The 21,571-nt window shown below is 47.7% G+C and overlaps 2 protein-coding genes across 5 annotated transcripts in view; one reads left to right on the plus strand and one right to left on the minus strand.

Annotated features, from left to right (window-relative positions):
* Window positions 1-620: 620 nt before the first annotated feature.
* Window positions 621-7,469, plus strand: Fabp3 (fatty acid binding protein 3). The gene is made up of 4 exons (XM_051171631.1): window positions 621-787; window positions 4,177-4,349; window positions 6,073-6,174; window positions 7,391-7,469. The coding sequence occupies exons 1-4, from the start codon at window positions 715-717 to the stop codon at window positions 7,439-7,441; spliced, it is 399 nt and encodes a 132-aa protein (XP_051027588.1). The 5' UTR covers window positions 621-714; the 3' UTR covers window positions 7,442-7,469.
* Window positions 7,470-8,781: 1,312 nt separating this feature from the next.
* Zcchc17 (zinc finger CCHC-type containing 17) overlaps window positions 8,782-21,571 on the minus strand; it is a 33,503-nt gene continuing 20,713 nt past the window's right edge. For 3 of the 4 annotated variants that reach the window (XM_051171627.1, XM_051171630.1, XM_051171628.1), the window contains 3 exons: window positions 16,032-16,132; window positions 13,896-14,041; window positions 8,784-8,984 (listed from right to left, as the gene is read on the minus strand). In XM_051171627.1, the coding sequence (XP_051027584.1) occupies window positions 8,826-8,984; window positions 13,896-14,041; window positions 16,032-16,132 (406 nt within the window). In that variant the 3' untranslated portion in view covers window positions 8,784-8,825. Of the gene's footprint in view, window positions 8,985-13,895; window positions 14,042-16,031; window positions 16,133-21,571 lie in introns of all 4 variants that reach the window. The other variant, XM_051171629.1, reaches the window with a different exon arrangement.

Here is a 21,571-nt window from a genome sequence, read left to right on the forward strand (position 1 = left end):
CATGTGGGGCCAGCACGAGGGGAGCAAGGTCACGTTCAGCTCGGAGCAGGTGAGGCACTGGGCAGCTCAGCCACCTGCCGTGTCCACCCGGCCGGCGGGGAAGAGTACCTTGACCACGCGCTCTGTCTGGGCTCCAATTCGTTTCTACTTGTGGTTACCGCGTCTTTCCCTCTGAGCCCCCATGGACCCAGGGCCGGTGAGATGGGTTACTGGGTAAAGGCACTCGCTGCCAAACCTGATAACCCCAGTTTGATAACAAGGACACACATGGTAGAAGGCGAGAAGTGACTCCCGCGAGTTACAATATCCCTACCCAATAAGCGAGCCTGCACTTGCACGCACACAATAAGTGTATAACCATAAAGAATTAAAAACGAGATGGCGTAAGGGTCAGGCGGCATTTTCCCAACGCAAGGGCGAGTTTCTTTTCTGTGTGGCTGTGAAGTGCTCTTCTTGGGTGTCTGGGAGCGCCCCACAGCCAGGGCAGGGATGGGCTAGGTGGCACAGGCAGGACCGCGGACGGCGCTGACGCAGGAGCCGGGCGGGCTTGGGGGATGGGCGCCAGCCCCTTGAGGGAATGCAAGCCCCGGCTTCCTATTTCGGGAGCAAGGGGTGTGGACCACGTTCATCATGTGATGCGAGGGCTATTTAAAGAGGCTCTCCCGCCAGGAGCCGCGGTTCTGAGAGCCTGGACGCCTTCTCTCTCATCGCACCATGGCGGACGCCTTTGTCGGTACCTGGAAACTAGTGGACAGCAAGAATTTTGATGACTATATGAAGTCACTCGGTGAGCAAACCGCGGGCGCAGGATCCCGGATGCGGAGGGCCCCTAAAACTGGCCCTGGCACTGAGCTCCAGCTGGAGTGTTCATGCACCTCCCATACCCTCCCTGCCAGTCTAGGCAAGGAATACCCAGGCACCGAGAGTAGCCTGGGCTCGAGTACCCTCGTCCCATCCCCCAGCGTCCTGGAAGGGGCTGTCATGGTCCGAGTCTGGCCAGCGACGCAACTGGAGGGGGCCGGGGAGGGGGCGCGGCGGGACGAGAGGCAGAGACAGCTGTGGCTGCAGAGGTCCGGGCTGGGAGGCGCTTTCTAGGAAGGATGTGTGTGATCTGGAGGTGAGAGGGGAGTTGAGTAGAAGAAAAGAAGGCGGGAGGTTGGCAGCAGAAGAAAGCAAACGGGAGCATGGTGGTCTAGAAACTGAATCCCGAAAGGGAACTTAGGAAGAGGTGAGGAGAGACCTGGGCAATCAATTAGCAACAGTCTCTCCCCTTCCGTGCAGGTGCCCTGTTTCTCAGTCTGACCTTCCCCTGTAGTGTGTGCAACCAGCCCCCCGGATTAATGCCAGAGACGTTGCTGGTAGGGTATGGGGCAAGGTGACCACTACACATGGGCTTTCCTACTACACCGGTCTAACGCCTGTTCGGTGCCAGGGATAGGCAGAAGAAAGCTGGTGCCTGGTATACAGCAAAGAGTGCCAGAAGCAAGGTCAAGAGCAGTGAAGGGGAAGTGTGGTTTCCGGATGGGGAAGAATAAAGCTTCCAAGAACCTTGTTAGTAAGAACTATGAAAATTGCCAGGCGGTGGTGGCACAGGCTTTTAATCCCAGCACTCAGGAGGCAGAGGCAGCAGATCTCTGAGTTCGAGGCCAGCCTGGTCTACAGAGTGAGTTCTAGGACAACCAAGGTTACGCAGATAAACCTGTCTTGAAAAGAGAAAGAAAAAAGTCCCATGCCTTGCCTAGATAGGAAAACAACACGATACACACACGCTCACCACCTGATACGAAAACCCAGGATTTCTTTTTGCCAATACTCAAGACTGAACTTAGAGAGCCTTGGGCATGCCAGGCAGGCACTCTACCGCTGAGCCACCCCTCCCCCAACCTCTTATACTTTGTGTGACGGGTTCTCACTAACTTGCCCAGGCTGGTTTTGAACTTGTAATCTGCTATCTCAACCTTCCAAGTATTTGAAAAGCTAGGACTACCTAGAGTTCTTTCCATATCAACATCGGCCTGTGGTATGAACCATTCACCCAAGACTGGCCCCACCCCTTCCTTTCTTTATCTTGGGCTCAGGTAAAAACCCTTCCTGTGTAGTCCCTGGCTATATCATCATAGTAGACTAGGTTGGGACAAGGGAAACTGGGCTGGTCATGGCTGAGCTAGATTCCATTCCTTCTTCCAGAGGAAGGACTAGCATATGATATGTTGGGGGTGGAGTGTGTGCATAGCTTCCTCTCACCTCCTTCTGGCTCTTCTCTGAAATGGGCATTTTTGTCCTCTTGGTTTGGGGCTGAGACACAAGGCCTTGCACATGCTACACAAGCACGGTGACTGCCAAGGCACACCCCCAGCCAGAGATCCCATCAGCATCTAAGCGTGCATTCTCCAGGAGGGCAGATGGCCTGGCTTTCTGTGTTGAGATACAGTCTCACTGCGTGGCTGTCCTGGAGCTCCCTGTGGAGACCAGGTTCTCTTGGCTCCACGGCACTGGAGTTAGAGGCATGCACCACGCCCAGCTAGTTTTGATGCCTGGCTTTAGTACCCCCTCCCTGAGCTGCAGCTGCCTTCCCAACCTCCTTTTTGCCTCAGTGTCTTTGGGCTGTTGTTTTCTGGGTGCTGATAGAAACCAGGGTCTTGAGCAGGCTGAGCACATGCCTCGACCCTCAGCCCAGAGCAGCTTTTAGGGGACTGAGATTCCATTTAACCTGCACATGTAGTCAGGCTGAAGCCCAGGACAGTACAGATTCACCCCAATTTCAGCAGTAGGGTTCATTAGCACCCTACGCCTGTGGGTAGGGCCTGGGGAAACCACTGGCTCACTACTGAGGCCCAACTCACTCAGATACCACTCCTTGCTGAGGCCAAAGCCCCCCAAGCCTTAGCCTACAGAACCAAAGGTTCTCAGAGCAGAGCAGCCCAGCCTAGTTAAGGAGCTACAGGCATGGTGGCTTTAATGCTAGAGTATATTCCAAGGGTGGCACCGTGGGACTAAAAGACGGTTTGGGAAGCTATGTCACAAAACACTGATTATTTAGTTATTTGGTCTTTTTGATAGAGAGTCTCACTGTAGCCCATGTTGTTCCATTCTGGGGTTGTGCAGCCCAGGCTGGCTTTGAATTCTTGGTATTCCCCCCTGCCTCCTGAGTGAGATGCTAGGCAGGAGTCACCATGCCCAGCCTGAAAGAGCACAGGTTCTAAGCCTCATCTATAGATAGATTGAGAGTAATAAAGCCTACACTTAGAGCTGTTCCAAGAATCACTTGGCCACCCATGTAGAGCTTGTACAATGCATGTAGCTTCAGGCAAATGCAGGTGGCTGGGTGGATATGCCATCTCCCTATGTTGGCCTGCTTCCTGCTTCGTTGCTGAGAACAGCTCAGCATGCACCGGGGCCAGAGCACAGGTAGTCAACAACGGAAGATTCCAGGGAAGCTACAACCCGAGGAGGTGAAGGTCTGACCTGAGGGATCTGCGTACTTCACCTGCTTGTGGGACGCTTGGCCCCTTGCCTAGGGCTCAGGTCCAATGCTTATGTCAGAAGTCTCCCCCAGGGACTTCAACGCAACCCCTTGTCGCTACCACGTCAGCCTTCTTAAGTCTGAAGGAGACAAAACTCCTTGTACTTACTTGTAACCAGGAGGCTTTGAAGCTGTAGTACTGCCACAAAGAGGGCAGGGCACTGACATCTCAGTTTTCAGGGCGAAATTGGTAGACAGTTTTTGTCCAGGGGACTGTAGAAGGCAGTTGACTATTTCTTCTTTCTACAGTCTATGGTCTGAGTGTTCAGGAGGCCAGAGGCACCAGTTGCTCCATTCTGGAGGTGTCACAGTGTGTAGCAACTTCAAACTTCATCTCAGTGTTCACATCAACAAAACCTTCCAGGGATAGGACTGAGTGAGGGGCTGTCTATGTGGCCCATACCCCTTGATACCTTACTCTAATGCCCACTGTTGCTGACCTTCCCCGGCATCAATATTCCTTCTATTTCACACCAGTCTGACATTTGCAGAGCTAAGGAAAAGACTGAATGAATGAGAAAATGGCCCTCAAAGACACGGGCCACTATGGTTCTCTTTCCTCATGCCTAGGCCCAACCAAGGCTTCTCTTTGAGCTTGTCAGTGCCTCTCTACCCTAGCTAATAGATTCTCAACCACCTGTCCCTGCCATTAGGTGTGAGCTTTGCCACCAGGCAGGTGGCTAGCATGACCAAGCCTACCACAATCATCGAGAAGAATGGCGATAATGTCATCATTAAGACACACAGCACCTTCAAGAACACAGAGATCTGCTTTCAGCTGGGAGTGGAGTTCGATGAGACTACGGCAGATGACAGGAAGGTCAAGGTGGGTCAGACAAAGTGGGTGGAGGGTATTGAGGCACTGGAGGCTAAGAGGCTGGCCCTCTCTTAGCTTCCTCACTTTGAACTCCAAGGGGCAGACTGTCATAGATTCAATAAGGTTCATAAAATCTTTTCAGTGCTGGGATGCCCATGGGGTTAAGTACAAGCTCTGGCTTATTTTCTTCTCACCTTTCTGAGAAGGATCTATCAGCCACCACTGGTGTGGGCAGCAGAGCCAAGATATTCTTTTGACCTTGGTGTCTCTAGCCTCAGCTGGGTGACCTTGTGCACCAAGGTAAGCTGTAGCTCTGAAGACTTGAACAGCCATGGCTGTGTCCTGAAATGCTTTAGGAATGATGCCCAGAAGCCAGTGCCCTGCACTGAGGTCATCTGGACTCTGTCAGCAAAGTAGGCAGCTGGGAACAAAAGGCTGAGCCCTATCTGCAGCTCCCAGGCTAGGCCACCGACACTAACACACACTTTCTAGAGCCAGCAGACGACAGGCAGAGCTAAGCTCCAGGATGTGCATTTACCAGCATGAATGCTGTAGGTGTTTGTAGTCTCTCCAAGTATTTATTCCAGAGTATGGGACGGGGCACCTACTGCCAGTGTTGCTCAGTTACCTCATGGTGGCTATCCTGGGAGCTTGCTCCAAACCTCCTGGCTCTGGGCCTGGCACAGGACTGAGGAAGGGCTATTGACATCTTTATTTATAGGCTGTCCCTATACCAGTATCCTATGCATTGTGACCCTAAAATTCATCTGCTTCAGCTGATTCCTCCCCCCTGTTGGCCCCAGAAAGAACAGGGTAGGTACCGGTCTTGTAGATGCCGAGGAGCTAATGCCCAGCTCAGGGCCAAACGGCAGGCTAGCAATAGAGCAGAGGATGGCCTCCTGAGTGACAGCCTACCCTGTGTGGAGGCAGGTGCTCTACAACATGCCCCTACCTACATCCTTAAACTTGCTACCTTCTTGTGGGACCAGATCGCACATTAAATACAACAGTGGTCCACTGGGATGTTTGGGTCAAAAATTAACTGCTCAGTTGAGAAAAGCCAATGGGGAATGATGATTCTGTAAGATGGAATATAGACAGCAAAGAGACGTGATCATGTTCAGCCATTACCCCTCTAGACTCCTACCTAACAAACCCTGCCTACTTATTTTTCTGGCCTACAGCTCCCAAATTCCTAGAGAAGAGAGATCTGGGGAAGCCGCCAGACACAAACTAGCTGAGATAGGCTGGTGACACTGGGGACCAAATGGTCACTAAAAACTAGAGCTGACAAAAACTCCAAGGACACCTGGTCCTTGGGATTGCTGCTCTTTTGCCAGTTGAGGGGGTCACATGATACAAACTAAAGGGAAGTCTTTAATTTTCAGAAAGCCCAAAGCCCTTTTAGATATTGACGTGCACAGGACTAGAAAATTCAGGATTCCTCTTTGGAATCTCAGAGGAAAGGATGGGTTGGTTTGAGGGGGACCTGGGGCTGTGTTCCACCTGAGCTACCTCAGGTGGGCATCCCTTGGGGCTTGTGCCTCTAGGCTGAGCTGCCTGCCTCACCCACTGCCTGTGAGCCCCCACCCCTGCCAGGCGGCCACAAAGCAAGAACCCTGTGTACTTGTGTTGGAGGCAGGCTATCTGAATGCTAATCCTAGCACCATCACTGGCTAGGTTCCTGGCCTGCCCCACTTGTCCTGCCCTTCAATTCTGGCTCTTTCCACAGTCAATCGTGACACTGGATGGAGGCAAACTTGTCCACGTGCAGAAGTGGGACGGGCAGGAGTCGACACTTACGAGGGAGCTAAGTGACGGGAAACTGATCCTGGTAAGATGGGCAATGGTGGGGCCTTCTTTAGCTCAAGTCCTTCCTTGATGCCAGAGGAACTGTAACAGGAGGCAGGGGTGGAGTCATGACACCATTCAAGTATCAGTCTAAAGGCTGTTTGACTTTGGACACATCACTTTTGTTTTTTGTTTTTCGAAACAGGGTTTCTCTGTGTAGCCTTGACTGTCCTGGACTCACTTTGTAGACCAGGCTGGCCTCGAACTCACAGTGATCCACCTGCCTCTGCCTCCTTAGTGCTGGGATTAAAGGTGTGCACCACCACCACCCACGAACCTTGAGGGCTGCTGGGAGGCCAGTGTATTCACAACCAAAACCACCGTCCAAGTGGGAAGAGTGCAGCGGGTACCCACCATAGCCTCCTCCTGCTTGCTGTTCCGCAGAGGCAGGAAGCAGGACCAGTTGATCTCAGGCTCTCTAGGAGCAGCTGCCACTGTCCTCTCCTGGAGGAATGCAGACATCTGCAGGAGTAGGCTTGTGCCTGGTGGACACTGCTGGGGAGCGGCCCCCTCCTGGTTCGCCATTTGTCTACTGTTCCTAGCTTCCTGAAAGTATCTATTGTCTAGATAGGTGATAGAACCAGGCCTGCAGATCCGCTTTGGACAAGTTTGAAAGCCTCAGTAGAACGTTGCCTTGTAGGCCTGCACCAGGAGCACGGAGAGCAGTGTCAGCACAGTGGACTTTCCTGGCTCAATGGGACTTGCTAATTGCATAGTCACAGGAGACTGGGGCTCCTACCAGGTTAGGGGTGAGGTGTCTAGCTTTGAAGGTGGCTAACAAACAGGACTATAGTCACTGGGCAGCTAGATTATGGTGTGGCCATGGCTTGGCTCTACTGTGCCAGAATACTAGGTGGTTAGGGGAGGGAGAAAAAGATGGCAGATTAGCAGTTTCTCAGGGCTCTGGGTGTTCTTGTTCGCCTGTCTGCTATGCACCAGGCACCACCTTTGGCCAGCGCTAAATACAAAAGGGGAACCAGAAAGCGCTGAATCTTGACCAATTGACCTCCTCTTTCAAGGGCCCATCCCCCCCCAAAAAATCTCTAAAATGGTAATTTTATCATCTTAAAAGATTTGTATCGGGAAAAAAAATGTGACTCGTCCGGCACACAGCAGGTGTTCAGGTGCTGTCCAGGATGAAGAAGGTGGCAGCGTTCCCTTCCTTGCTCCACCCCATCTGACCCTGTCTTTCCTTCCAGACTCTCACCCATGGCAATGTGGTGAGCACTCGAACTTACGAGAAGGCATGACCTGGCTGCTCGTCACCGATCGCTCCTCTGCCAACCGGCTACCCCTCGACTCAGCACCTCGTTGCCTCATTTTTTTCCTTCTGGTGTTTTGTATAGATACACTTTGGTTGGGATTTTTCTGGAGATAAGGGGCATCAGCCTGGATCCAGTTCCCACTGTGTATGTGGTTTATTTTTTAAAACTGTATCCAAAGGGTGCTCTGAGGTCAATAAAGCAGAGCCAAAGCCAGCCACTTGCCTTTTGTCTTCCTTTCCTGTGTCACAGTAAATGACAGTCTGCAGGTCACCTGGGAAGCAGCTCTGATACAAAGCTGAGTGCAGTCTCAGGTCACCCGTGAGGAACCACAGGACATGCACAGTGCCTTCACACTCACCTGCCCACGGTCAGATGACTTCACTGGCTGTCACTGAGTGGCTACCCCACAGCCATCCTGCACAGAACACTCTGTGGTGTGCTGTGGCCGCCCTCCTTCTGGAGTACAGGCTTAGGACATAGGGTTCAGGTGTGGACCACTGTGGAGGGAGGTGACTGCTAAGCGCCTGCTCATGCCCAGCAAGTCCCCAAGGTTACAGAGTCTTACTGGTTTTTGTTTTGTTTTGTTTTTTAATCAACCCAGGAAAAATAAGTCCTCACTGTGGAAGAGGGGCCTTACAAGTGATCTCCAGACAGTTGTGACCTGCCAGTGGCCTTAGTCTGGCCTCTTTCCAGGGTCTCGGATAACATATTAAGTATTTTCTGTCAACTGATGTGTTAAGTCTGTAAGTTACCCAGGAAGGATTATGGGAATACGGCTTTCTGGAAGTTTAAAACAAACAGTTCCATTTATGCCAGGAATTTAAGCAGCGACCTGAAATGGAAGCAATCACTCCCGTAGTGAGAGACAGAAAACAGAGCAATGACCATGGCTTCAGATTTCTAGTTCAGCCGTCACTGCAAAGACTGTTCACGGCCATGGCCGTCACTTTGAGTATAGACTCTGGATGAGGAAATGGAGAAGTCACCCACAACTGATCGAGATAGCAGGACGGTGGGGTTGCTCTCCAGCCACAGCCAGGCTCCCAGGCTCCCCTCCACAGTGGCACCTGTGGCTCTAGCATGGACTCTTGCAAAGGGATCCAGTGCTGGCAGTGGCAGCCGGGGATGAGACTAGAACCTTCGCTGAATGAGGAAATTATGTACATAAATGCAACGGCCGCAGGGGTTACTTGCAAAGGAATCAGGAGCAATAAGGAAAAAACATTTTGGGAACTGCCCTCTAGCTCCCCAATCAGCTTGCTGCATGAGGAGAAGCCACCTGAGAGCACGGGGATGAGGTCATGGGGTGGGGGCCCCTTTCTCACTACTGAGTCTTTCAGGAGCCAGGACTGCAGGGCCTACCCCGCCCTCATTCCCTGTGTTTCTTGTGTTTCTTCCTCTTCTTCTTCTTCTTTGTAGCCTTGCTGTCTTTTGATGTATGTCTCGCCTTCTTGCCCACATCACTCTCAGAGTCAGAGCTATCACAGTCAGATGATTTCCTGTCTCTATGTTTCTTTTTCTTCTTTTCCTGAAAGGGAAATGTGCAGTTTCAACATTTGTGTGTCTATCTCTAATATCAAAACCACAGGAGGTGACCAACAGGTGAAACATAGCTGCGTGGTGCATGCTTGAAATTCCAGCACTGGGAAAGTGGGAGAAGATCAGGAGTTCAAGGTCAGTCAGGACTGCATAAGACTTTGCAAAGAAAAAACAAAACAAAACAAAACAAAAAACCCCCCAGGCAAAGTAGCACATGCCTGTAATTCCAGCTCTACAGAGGCAGATTTGGGAGAGTGTATACTGTGAGCTCCAGACCAGCCCAGCTATAAAAGGCAGTAAAATCTCTAATGAGAAGAACTAAGACGCATGACACCTGTAATGTAGATTTTTGTTTTGTTTTAGCTGTCCTAGACTCACTTTGTAGACTAGGCTGGCCTCAAACTCACAGTGATCCACCTGCCTCCCGAGTGCTGAGATTAAAAGTATGCATCACTATGCTGGGCTTGTATCGTAGATTTTTATCCTATTTGAACCATGTTGAAAGTGTGCTGATGTCCACAACATAGATGACAACATGTTTACAGACACGCAGAGTTAATACCCGGAAGACTCCCCCGGAGCTAGAGTCTGTTGTAGGAGGTTGTGAGAAACCAGTATGGGTTCTGGGAACCGAACTCCAGGAACTCCAGTGGCACATGTGCTTTTAGCCACAAGGCATTTTTTTTTCCAGTCCAGGGTTTCCTTTTTTTAAAAATAAGCATCTACTCTTTTTTGTTTGTTTTATTTTTGAGACGGGGTTTCTCTGTGTAGCCTTGGTTGTCCTGGAACTCATCCTGTAGACCATCCTGGCCTCTTAACTCAGAAATCTGCCTGCCTCTGCCTCCCAAGTGCTGGGGTTAAAGGCATGCGCCACCACGTCCGGCTCTGGCTCATTTTTACAAGTACTTGCTGGGCATGGTAGATGGATCTCAATGAATTATTGGTCAGCTTAGTCTACACAGTGAGTTCCAACACAGTCAGGACACTGTTTTAAAATTAATAAATAAAAACAATAAGTTTAGGCCAACCTTTCTAACAGTCAAAACAACAGGAAAAACAAGTATTTTGGGGGGGTAGGACGTCTTAAAACAGGGTCATGTAGCACACTTCTATCCTTGAACTCTGAATCCTCCTGCCTCAGCTTCCAGTGCTGCAATTGTAGGACCGTACTACCATGTCAGCTATTCGCATTCTTTGGAAGACATATGTACATCAGGCTTTTCTTTCATCTTTTAAAAAAATTTATTAAAAAAAAAAATTAAAAAAAAAATTTATTAAATTTTTTATGTATACAGTGTTTTGCCTCACTCTGGTCTCTCGATCTGGGCACAACACTAGGAATTGATGAACGTGCGATAGAGAACAAAATAAAAGTATATGGCTTCTCTCTCAGGAGGATGTTTTTGCTGTTAATAAAAGTGTATGGCTTCTCTCTTAGGAGGGTGCTATTGCTGTAAAACACATTTTTATAAACACAAGGGCAGAAACAGAAAGTGTGGCTGTATGTGTGTGTCTTGTCAGAGAGAGCTCATAAAAGAGACTGGGGCCGGGGCCGGGAGATACAGCTCATTGGTTAAGAGCACTGGCAACTCTAATAGAGGACCCGGGTTTAATTCCCAGCATCCACACAGCAGCTCACAACTGTCTGTAACTCTAGGGGAACCAACTTCCTCTTCTGGGCTCTGCCAGCACGAGGCACACACATGGCTCGCAGACACACACCCATAGACATTAAAAAAATAAACAAGAACAACAGCAACCTCCCACCCCGAGAGATCAGAATTCATGGTAGGATGTTTAAGAGAGTCACAGCTAGGTGTTCTGAAGAATGCGCACTGCACAGAGGCAGGAGCATCAGCTCACCCCGCCTGAGCGACATGAGGAGTCTGAGCCCGTGAGGCCATATCTCCAAAAGTCAGTGTCAGTTAGGAACTGACTTGTCACCGCTTTCTATTTTGAGGAGCTGGGCATCACCCTATAGGGAACACTGCCAAAGATCATAACAGCCCCACTCAGCAAAGGAAAGAACTGTAGTTAAGGTTTAACTTACACAGCCAGTCACAAGTTCCCAGGGACCTCAAACTACTCAAATTATGTTGGAAAGACTCAAGCCAAAGTCTAAAGTACTCAGGAGACCCCAGGTTAGTGATACGGAGAGAATATACAAATCAACCATTTTCAAGCTACTTGGCTAATTCTTCTAATGGACCCTTACACACAAAATGAAAATAATCCTTTTTATGTGAAGAGCCCACTGAGGGGAAAGATTACATCAGAGCCTTTCACTCCTAGAGCTTGTAATGTGTGACACAAAATGACCACTCAACCAATCTTTAAAAAGCTCACACCTGCAATCCCAGCACACAGAAGGCTAAAGCAAGAGGATCACTGGAGGCGTGTGTGGTGGCACACGCCTGTAATCCCAGCACTCGGGAGGCAGAGGCAGGCGGATCGCTGTGAGTTCAAGGCCAGCCTGGTCTACAAAGTAAGTCCAGGACAGCCAAGGCTACCCAGAGAAACCCTGTCTCGAAAAACCAAACCTTCCCCCCAAAAAAGAAGATCACTGAAAATTAAAAGCCAGGTGGGACTCAGTGTAAAAATTATTTTTTTTTTCCAAGACAGGGTTTCTCTGTGTAGCCATCAAAATTAATCTTAAACACATGCACGCATGTACACACGCACATGTGCACACACACCACCACCAAAAAAACTGGACGTGGTGGCGCACACCTATAATGCCAGCAGCACTCAGGAGGCAGAGGCAGATGGACCCCCGCTGAGTTTGAGGACAGCCTGGTCTACAAATAGAGTTCCAGACAAAGTAGGACTACATAGTGAGAGACCCTGTTCTTCCCTCACTGCCCAACAACAACCACAACAACAACAGAGCAGGGGGAACATGGACCAACCACCACCAAAACAAAACAAACTCAATAACCAACCACAGAAATATCTTACAAGTTAGGAAAGCATCTATTGGCTGACCAAACTACAGCACAGTTCTTTCCCTCTTTTCTGCACAGCATGGTACAAATCTTTCTGTCTGTACCACAATAAAATCTGCTGTATGAATCACTGTGCTCTCAGCAACAAATGAAGATAACTCCGAGACAGAATTTCTCACCCACTGATGGGAGCAGGCAAGTGCGTCCTGGAAGACAATTTGATACGGTCTATCTAGAGCCTTAAGAGTCCTTATTTTATTTCTTTATTATATTTAGTGTCAGTTGTTTTGCCTACAAGTGTTTATGTGAGCCATGTGCATGCCTGGTGCCCATGAAAAGAAGGCATCAGATCCCCTGGAACTCGAGTTATGAAGGGTTGTGGACCACCATGTGGGTTCTGGGAATCGAACCCAGGTCCTCTGCAAGAGCAACAAATGCTCTTAACCACAGAGCCAACTCTCCAGCCCTAAGAACCCTAAAGTCTTCAATATATTTTTAGTTGTTTTCTTTTGTTTCTTTCTTTCTTTTCTTTTGAGACAGGGTCTTTCTATGCAGCCCTGGCTGGCCTCCAATTCACAGAGATCCACCAGACTTTGCCCCCCTTAAGCGGAGTCACAGTCTGCACCCCTAAATGCCCAAACTCACTACATATCTTCTGCTGGCCCTGAAACTGTGGCAGTCCACCTTCCCCTGCCTCCTGAGTGCTGAGATTACAGGTGTGAGCTGTCAACCTGGTTCCCTTTTAAAAGATATTTTGTTTTTTGAAATTATGTTTAAACGTATGCTTGGTGTGAGTGCAGGCCACAGAGGCCAGAGGTGTCAGACTTCTCTGGGGACAGAGTTACAGGTGGTGTAACTGACACCTGACATGGGGGCTGGAGACTGAACTCAGGCACTCTGGAAGAGCGAGCGCAACAAGCTCCTGTCCAGCGAGTCATCTCTCAGGCCCTGCCCTTCTTCTGAAAAGATTATTTTTTACTTGTATATGTGTAGTGCCCATGGAGGCCAGAAGAGGGTGTCAGATCCCCGGAAACTGGAGCTACAGGTGGTTGTGAGCCACCATTAGGTACTGGCAACTGAAGCCAGGTCCCCTGCAGGAGCAGCCAGTGCTGCCACAAGAGAACCTGTCTCAAAAATAATCAATCAATCAACCAATCCTTATAGAGTGAAACATTATGTGGCTTTTTGCTTGCTTGTTTTGTTTTCTTGAGACAGGGTTTCTCTGTGTAGCCCTGGCTATCCTGGAACTCACTCTGTAGACCAGGCTGGCCTCAAACTCTGAGATCCGCCACTATGTGGCTTTTAACATCAAGTTTTTTGGTTTGTTTGTTTTCGAGATAGAATTTCTTTGTGTAGCCCTGGCTGTCCTGGAACTTGTTCTATAGACCAGGCTGGCCTCGAACTCACGGAGATCCACCTGCCTCTGCCTCCCGAGTGCTGGGATCCCCGATATAGGCTTGTGCCACAGCACCCAGCTAACATCAAGGGGTTTTTTGTTTTGTTTGGTTTGGTTTTTTTTTTTTTTTATGAACACTTAAGGATACTTAAAAATAAGAAAAATGCACACTTTTAATCCCAGCACTAGGGAGGCAGAGGCAGGTGGATCTCTGTTCGAGGCCAGCCTGGTCTACAAAGCTAGTCCAGGACAGCCAAGGCTACACAGAGAAACCCTGTCTCAAATAAACAACAACAACAACAACAACAACAACACAAAAACAAAAAAGGAAGAAAATAGGAACCAAACTACAGTTACAATAACCATAATTTTATATTATATGTATAGATATACATTTACTTATATTGTTAGCTAGGAAAAAGATTAGAATATGCCAAAATTGCCAATACAACTCTCTCTGGAACCATTATAAGAGCTTGCTTTTTCTAAATACTTACAAAATGCATTTGTACCTCAATACCAACAAAAATGTGATAAATAATAGCAAGCCAGCTTTTACCTTCTTTCTTTTCCTGGAAGAATTCTTTGTGGCGTCAGGCTTCTCAATTCCTTCTTCCTTTGCCTCTTCTTTTTCCTCTTCCTCCTCAGGGATCAGAGAATACTTGGTTCCACCTGGCTGCATGAAACAGTCTTTTGCAAAGTGGCCTGCAGAAAAGAACACAAAGGCTAGGGAGGTAAAAAAGCTGCCTCCTCCGCAGAGACCACCAGTTCAAAATATTAAGAGTTTATTGGGAGTTGTGTTTCTGCCACCTCAAGGTAGCAATGCCCACCCAACCAGACCCAGGCAAGCAGCTGGTGTTAGAGCGCCTGGAGACGGTGGTGCAGCTTTGGAAATGGCAAAAGATACGAGCAAGCAGGCTTGTGCTGCCCTCCCTTAGCAATGGGGCTTATTAATTTTTAAAGATCTATTTTGGAACTTATTCCTGACAATGAACCACTGTTCCAGAGAGCATAACGTTTAACCAAGGGAACTGAATTGCAGGCCAAGCCCTAAAGAAAGACAGCTGGCAGGAAGTGGGCACTCACATTCAAGCCCACAGAGACAGGCACAGACACCCTGAGAATTCAGACTGTCAGGTCTGGCCAGGGCCTTCGAGATGAAATTCAAACCCCGCTTTTGCATCAGATACGAAGGCCCAGTGAACACTTAGCTCAGGTTGGATGTCTCCCTGTCTTGTGCTGCTTTTGATGCACAAAGCCAGCTACCTTCACCCAGAGCTCTGTTGGCTGGGCCAAGTTCTATTTCTTGTTATTCTTCTTGTTTTATGGAACAACAGGTGGATATAAGTAAGGGGGCTCCATGCTGAGCCTGTGATGCCACTGAGTGTCCCTTTGGGGCTGGAGAGATGGCTCAGCTGTTAAAGGCTAGACTCAGAACCAAAAACATGAGAGTCCCTTTGATTGTTTTTGAAATTTATTTGGGTTTGTCTGTTGTTTTTAATTATGTTATACGTGTGCACCTGTGTGTGGGTATGTACATATGAGTGCAGGTACCCAAGGAGACCAGAAGAGGGTTTCCAGGCACTTCATTCAAGAGCAGGAAAGAAGTGCATGAAGTAACTACAGGGCTGTGTATAAATGTGTTTGTATATTGAGCCCAAAAGTTAGATGAGGCCTGGAACAGCTTTCCAAATATAAGGGATGCTGCCACAACTTCCTCACTGGGTACTGCTTCTCACTGTTACAGTCTCCTTCTCTTTCTTCGTTAATTAAAAATAGGGGCTTAAAACCCCACAAACTTGGGGCTGGAGAAATGGCTCAGCAGTTAAGAGCACCGGCTATTCTTCCAGAGGACTCGGGTTCAAATACGGGCACCCACATGGCAGCTCACAACTGTCTGTAACTCCAGTTTCAAGGGATCTAACACCCTCACACAGATACACATGCAGGCAGAACAACAATGCACATAAAATTGAAAAATAAGCTGATGTGGTGGTGCACACCTTTAATCCCAGCACTTGGGAGGCAGAGGCAGGTGGATCTCTGTGAGTTCGAGGCCAGCCTAGTCTGCAAAGTGAGTCTGGGACAGCTGAGGCTACACAGAGAAACCCTGTCTCGAAAAAATAAAAAAATAAAAACAAAACAAAACCCCACAAATTCAACCAGGACACAAATCTGCTACCGTCACTGCAGAAAAATGTACAAAGCATGATGGATGGAAAGAAAGGATGGAGAGGTGACAAATTTAGGTCACTGGAAATGTGAAGACAGCAGTCTCTCTCATTATAGCTCCAATAAGGGAAGTCAGGCTAAAAAGCTAGAAGAAACCTGAGGAAATGGAGCAAAAAAGAGACAGCCCTCTGTCTCTATCAGAAGAGGGCACTGCATCAGACTTCTCAACTTAATTCTGAGGTAGGGACGGGGGAAAGGATCTGATTTGGATGCTTAAGGAATGTATCTCCAAGTCATTACATCTCTTAGAACAGTAACTGTGCCTGGAGATAAGTGTGTCGGAGGGCCGTATGAGAGTGTGACCACTAGTAACTGTGCCTGGAGATAAGTGTGTCAGAGGGCCGTATGAGTGAGTGTGGCCAGTAGTTAACTAAAAATCACACCGAGCTAAAACTACATGGTGTCCTCCAGCCGGTGGCGGGTCCACAAGGAGAGCAGACAGGAATGTCAGGCCTCCGCCTACCTTTGCAGCCACACTTCTTGCAGGTTGTGTTCAGGACAGCCTCAAGGGTGATCTTCTGCCCAGTGTAATCCTGGAAGGACCGCCTCCGCCTCTCCTCTTGCCTGGAATGAAAGAGATCCTGACCACAGGATCCTTCTAGAGATGTGGCCATATATATGACAACGTAATGCTACTTGTTGGTTTTCTGTTTTGTTTTTGGCAAAGAAAAGGGAAAGAGAAAAGTGTTGGGCAGAAAAAGACAATGAAACAGCTTCCTCCCCCCCCCATTTAGAATGAGGATTTGAAATAATAATTACAAATGAGACTAGACTTCCTCTCAATAATGTACAGGAAAGACATTTGAAAGGATAACTGCCAGGTAGTAATGGTGCACGCCTTTAATCCAGCACTCGGGAGGCAGAGGCAGGCGGATCGCTGTGAGTTCAAGGCCAGCCTGGTCTACAAAGTGAGTCCAGGACAGCCAGAGATACACAGAGAAACCCTGTCCCAAAAGGAGGAGGAGGAACAAGAAGAGAGAGTATAATTACTCACTATTCAAAAAAGACCCCACAGCCCTTAGCAGATCCCTCACGGATTTAAAAGACCTTCACAGGCCTTCTAAAAATCAAGCCCGAGTTCTTTACAAGACCGTGGTGTTGGGCTTTCAGCTAGCCTCTTTACTTCCAGGCTTCTCTTTTCTTCATTTAGGCCCTGGCCAATGAGTGACTTCTGCCTTTGATGTGAAGCCTCGCTTTTCTTACTCCACCTCCACAATGCTCCCCAAATGCTCCAAGGCTCTCAAGTCTTCCCCAAGCCCCTAGGCCACGGGTGATTGGTGTTTACCTTCCTATCACACTTACTTTTTGTTTTTGTTTTTGGAGACAGGGTTTTTCTGTGTAGCCTTGACTGTCCTAGACTCAATTTGTTGACCAGGCTGGCCTTGAACTCACAGCGATTGCCCACCTCTGCCTCCCGAGTGTGGGATTAAAAGTGTGTGACACCAGGCCCAGCCTATCACACTTCTAATGAGCATACGCTCCAGTATAAAAGACACACACACTTATGTAAGTACATAGCTCTTCTGGTTTCCACTGTCTGAGCGTTCCTACGTAACTAGCACTGGGACTGATAACAATAACCAATCTGACGGCCATCTCATGCTTGTTCCTAAGTCAGCCCTACTCCAGAGGAGCCACCACTCTAACTGATAACAGCACAAGATCAATTTTCTCTTTACTCTAGCTGGCAGTGACGGTATACCCTTATAATCCCAGAATGTTGAGGAGTTTCACAAATTCCAAGTTCAAGACCAGCCTGAGCAATTTAGCAAGGAACTGTCTCAAAATAAAAGTAGTAATGTACCCAAGATGTCAACTCAGTGTTAACAAATGCCTAGCATACAAAAAGCCCATGTTCCACCTTTGAGTACCAAAAGGTATATCTACACACACATACACAAGCATAGACACAGACAGACACACACACACACAGACACACACAGAGGATACTTCCTGTATAGTCCTGGTGTTTGTGAAACTCATCCACATTGTGACTAAACACTTAAAATGTAGCTGGTGTGGCTATGGAATAAGATAGTAAATCTCACGGGGCTGGAGAGAAGGCTCAGTGTTTAAGAGCACTTGCTCTCTTCCAAAGGACTGAGGTTCAATTCCCAGCAACCAAATAGTGGCTTGCAATCATCTGTAACTTTAATTCCAGAGCATCTGACAGTCTCTAGACTCTGAGGGTACCAGACACAAATGGTGCAAGCAAAATACCTATACAGATAAAATAAAAATGGAAATAAAATAAAACCAAAAAGATACTAAATCTCACTTACTTATTTCTACTCTTTGAGATACTGGGGGTTGCACCTAGGCTTCTCACATCCCAGGCAAGCATGGCACCCACAGGCTTCATCCTCAGCCCTCTCTTCACATTTTAGTTTGAGACAAGAGTCTCACTAAGCTGCTTTCGCAGTAGCTAGGGTTAATTAATTTACACTTAAAAGGCCCCATCTTATTCGAAGCTACCCAAGTGGACAGTGCAGACAAGCATGTAATTTAAGTTCTGAAAAGGTCTTTGCAAATGTCTGGTCTTTGCCCTAGAAAAAAATCAAAATATACATAGAGCCAATTATCTGGTATGAATTATAGAAATGGGCCCTTTCAAAACAATAGTAAAGTCTGAATGACAAAAACCAAGACAGGCATCTGAGAACAGAGAGTGAGTCACATGCTTAGGTTTCCAGGTGTCCTTGTTTTAAGTGGCCCTGGGCTGCAGCTTAAACACATCGCAGCACCCGCCCCATCAGACCTCCCACTTGACAAGCACCGCCCAGTCAGCCCTCACGGCCTGACTCATGGCTTCATCACAGTGATGACTTCCTCAGTGGTCACCATGGTTCTGTGCTTTTTCGTTCAATTTACTCAGCATGCAGATTAATTTTTTTTTTTTTCTTTTCTTTCTTTTCAGTTCAGCTAGCTAGAGCGGTATGCACCAGTGCCCAAACTAGTGGCAGGAGCAAACGCACAAAGACCATATGCCCAGGATGCACAGGCCTGAGGTTTAGGCCCCAGCACACAGTACAACAAAACATGAGCCTTCTCTTTCTTTCTTTTAAGGATTTATTTATTTAGGTATACAGTGTTTTGCCTACATTACATCTCTTTATTAGATGGTTGTTAGCCACCATGTGGTTGCTGGGGATTGAATTCAGGACCTTTGGAAGAGCAGTCAATGCTTTTAACCTCTGAGCCATCTCTCCAGCCCTCTCTTTTCTTTTCTTTCTTTCTTTTTTTAAGCCATTTCTTCGTTACTCCCAGGAGCTGATGGCCTAGCAGAGGGGAACACCAAAGCCATGTGAGTGGCTTTAGGGTGAGTCCTAACTGCTATGTCAGCTATGCTTGCCTGGAAACTTCCTTTAACCCTTTCCTCACAAACAGCCACTTACTAGAGGATGCTGAAAGGTGAGATCAGGCCAGCATCAGAGAGGTAGAGCAGGCAGATCTCTGTGAGTCCCAGGCCAGCCTGAGGTGCAGAGTGAGTCTGAGGCCAGCCAGGCAGCATAGAGAACCTGCTTCAAGAAGGTGAAGCCAAGATAGATCTTGATAGAAAAACAAGAGGCTGACCAACTGGTACTAGCTGGAAACGAGGATGCTGAACATACTAAGGAAAGGATGTCTCGGCTGGGGCAAGTGGGGGGGGGGGGGCTTGGGGTTAAAAAGGGGCATAGATTTGATTAGTCACCACTCCTACTACAGGGACCCCTAATGTGGTACTGATTTTCTTCTTGTGCCTTTCCTAAAGTCTTCACTGCCCCAAACACCGTTCCTCCTCCTGTGTTCTGAAAATACCACACCCATTCCTTAACACCTAGCTCAAATATCACCTTCTCTCTGAACATGAGGACCCAAAATAAAGCCCTCATCAAGCTATACCATGCATGCTTGCCTTGTAATGAATAGATAGTAAATGAACACTAGACATCAGGTGTTACAAGAGACAAGGAGGGTAAGGCAGGCCCTTGTGCCCTTGTGCTCATGGCCTATATACATTCTTTCAAAGAGAAAGTGTGCCAGTTTCAGTACCGGGAAAAGCAAGGACGTACTTAAAATAATAATTACAAGTAGCTATCTATACTGTTTATGATGGACTAGCCAATAAGATGGCTACTGCTAATAAGTCTCTTGTTAAACTTTCCTGTCATTTTTATTTCACTACATTTATTATGTGTGCACACATGCACTTGTGCCACCATACATGTGTAGAGAGGTCAGAGGGCAGTTTGCAAGGGTCAGTTCTTTCCACTAGGTGGGTCTCAGTAGGCCTTCACCTATGAAGCCATCTCGATGGCCCTCATTCTGTTATTTCTGAGCTATGTCTCATTATTTCTATTTTATAAGGGGGGGGGGAGGAAGCTGAGGTTAATGGAGATTAAAAACCTGCTCAACCCAGGAGTGGTGGCACACGCCTTTAATTCTAGCACTCAGGAGGCAGAGGCAGGTGGCTCGCTGTGAGTTCGAAGCCAGTCTGGTCTACAAAGTAAGTCCATGACAACCAAGTTTACACAGAGAGACTCTGTCTTGAGGAAAATAAATCTGCTCAAGACCATGTACTAGTCTGGAGACAGCCCAGAGTCTGCGATGGAAGTCTAACTCTGACCTCTGTGACCATGCCTCCATTCCATGAAGCCTTCTTTGCTATGTCTGCAGTTCATCCCAAGTTCAGCCACCTGACTTTTACTAGAAATAGACTACACTGAGGCGCAGCCTGCAAGCAGAAAGCCTTCCCTTCCTATGCTTTCCCATGTATCTTTGTTTTTCTTGTTGCTATTTTGTTTTTTTGTTTTGAGACAGGGTTTCTCTGTGTAGCCCTGGCTGTCCTAGACTCACTTTGTAGACCAGGCTGGCCTCAAACTTACAGAGATCTGCCTGCCTCTGCCTCCAGAGTGCTGTCTTTCTTGTTTTATAGTTTGCTATTGTCAGGGTAGCTTCCAAGAAATTCTCAGCTTCTTAGTCTGCAAAACATAGGGTTCTTTAGAGAAAAGGTGATTTTATTACAATGTAATCAATAAATGCCAGACTTTAGCATTTCTGAGTTAAGCTGTGAAAGATTACCATTGTAACAAAAGTATTTTGCCAATGAGCAACCCTACAGACACATCACTACTTAGACACTAAGGTACAGAAATATGAGCAGCTGAGTCACACACAGTGGCTAGGGGCACTGTGTGGTGAGCAGGGATGTGCTTTAACATTGCATCCTACATCAACGTATCTGACCCAGGCACAGGTTAGTTATCTCCAGCTGCAAACTAGAACTCTGAAGTGAAACGAAGACCATCCTCACCTCACAGGTTGCTATGGGAACCACAGGCACTGATGTGCACCTGCCATATGTGTGGTGCACAGCATCTTTTCAGCAAATGCTACCTCCCTTCTTTTAAGATAAAACTCCCTCATAGCTAAAGCAATTTTTCCCAGAATGATAAATATAAGGGCTTCTATTTTTTTTTCTGCAATAAAGATCTCATTCAAATTATACTCATTACTCTGTGTGGGTGTGTTCCCAAGCCAGCATCTCACTATGTAGCTCAGGCTTGCCTTAGTCTCCCAAATACTGGGATTATAGAAATGTGCCACCACATCTGGTTCATTTGTTAATCAGTGATGTCACTGCCAGAGAGAAGGAACATGATGTTTACATCAAAACCAACAAATAACAACATGGTTAACTTGAAAATAAATTTAGTTTACTGACTTGAAACAGTTAATAGGTCTCTCAAAGGATCGTGTGCGTGTGCGTGTATGTGTGTTAGGTTTCTCCTTCTACCTTTACATGGGTTTCAGGAATGAACTCGGATTGGCAAGTTTACATAGTAAGTGCTTTTACCCAGTGAGCCATTACAACCCTCCCCCAGCAAGGGGTCTCAAAGAGTAAGCAATTTCTTATTAGAAAGTCAATAAAGAGCCAGGTGTGCTGACTTAACCTTTAATCCCAGCACCTGGGAGGCAGAGGCAGGTGAATCTCTGTGAGTTCAAAGTCCATCCTGGTCTACA

The sequence above is a fragment of the Acomys russatus genome, chromosome 29, assembly GCF_903995435.1.
Source record: "Acomys russatus chromosome 29, mAcoRus1.1, whole genome shotgun sequence".
In the NCBI taxonomy this organism is placed as follows: Eukaryota; Metazoa; Chordata; class Mammalia; order Rodentia; family Muridae; genus Acomys; species Acomys russatus.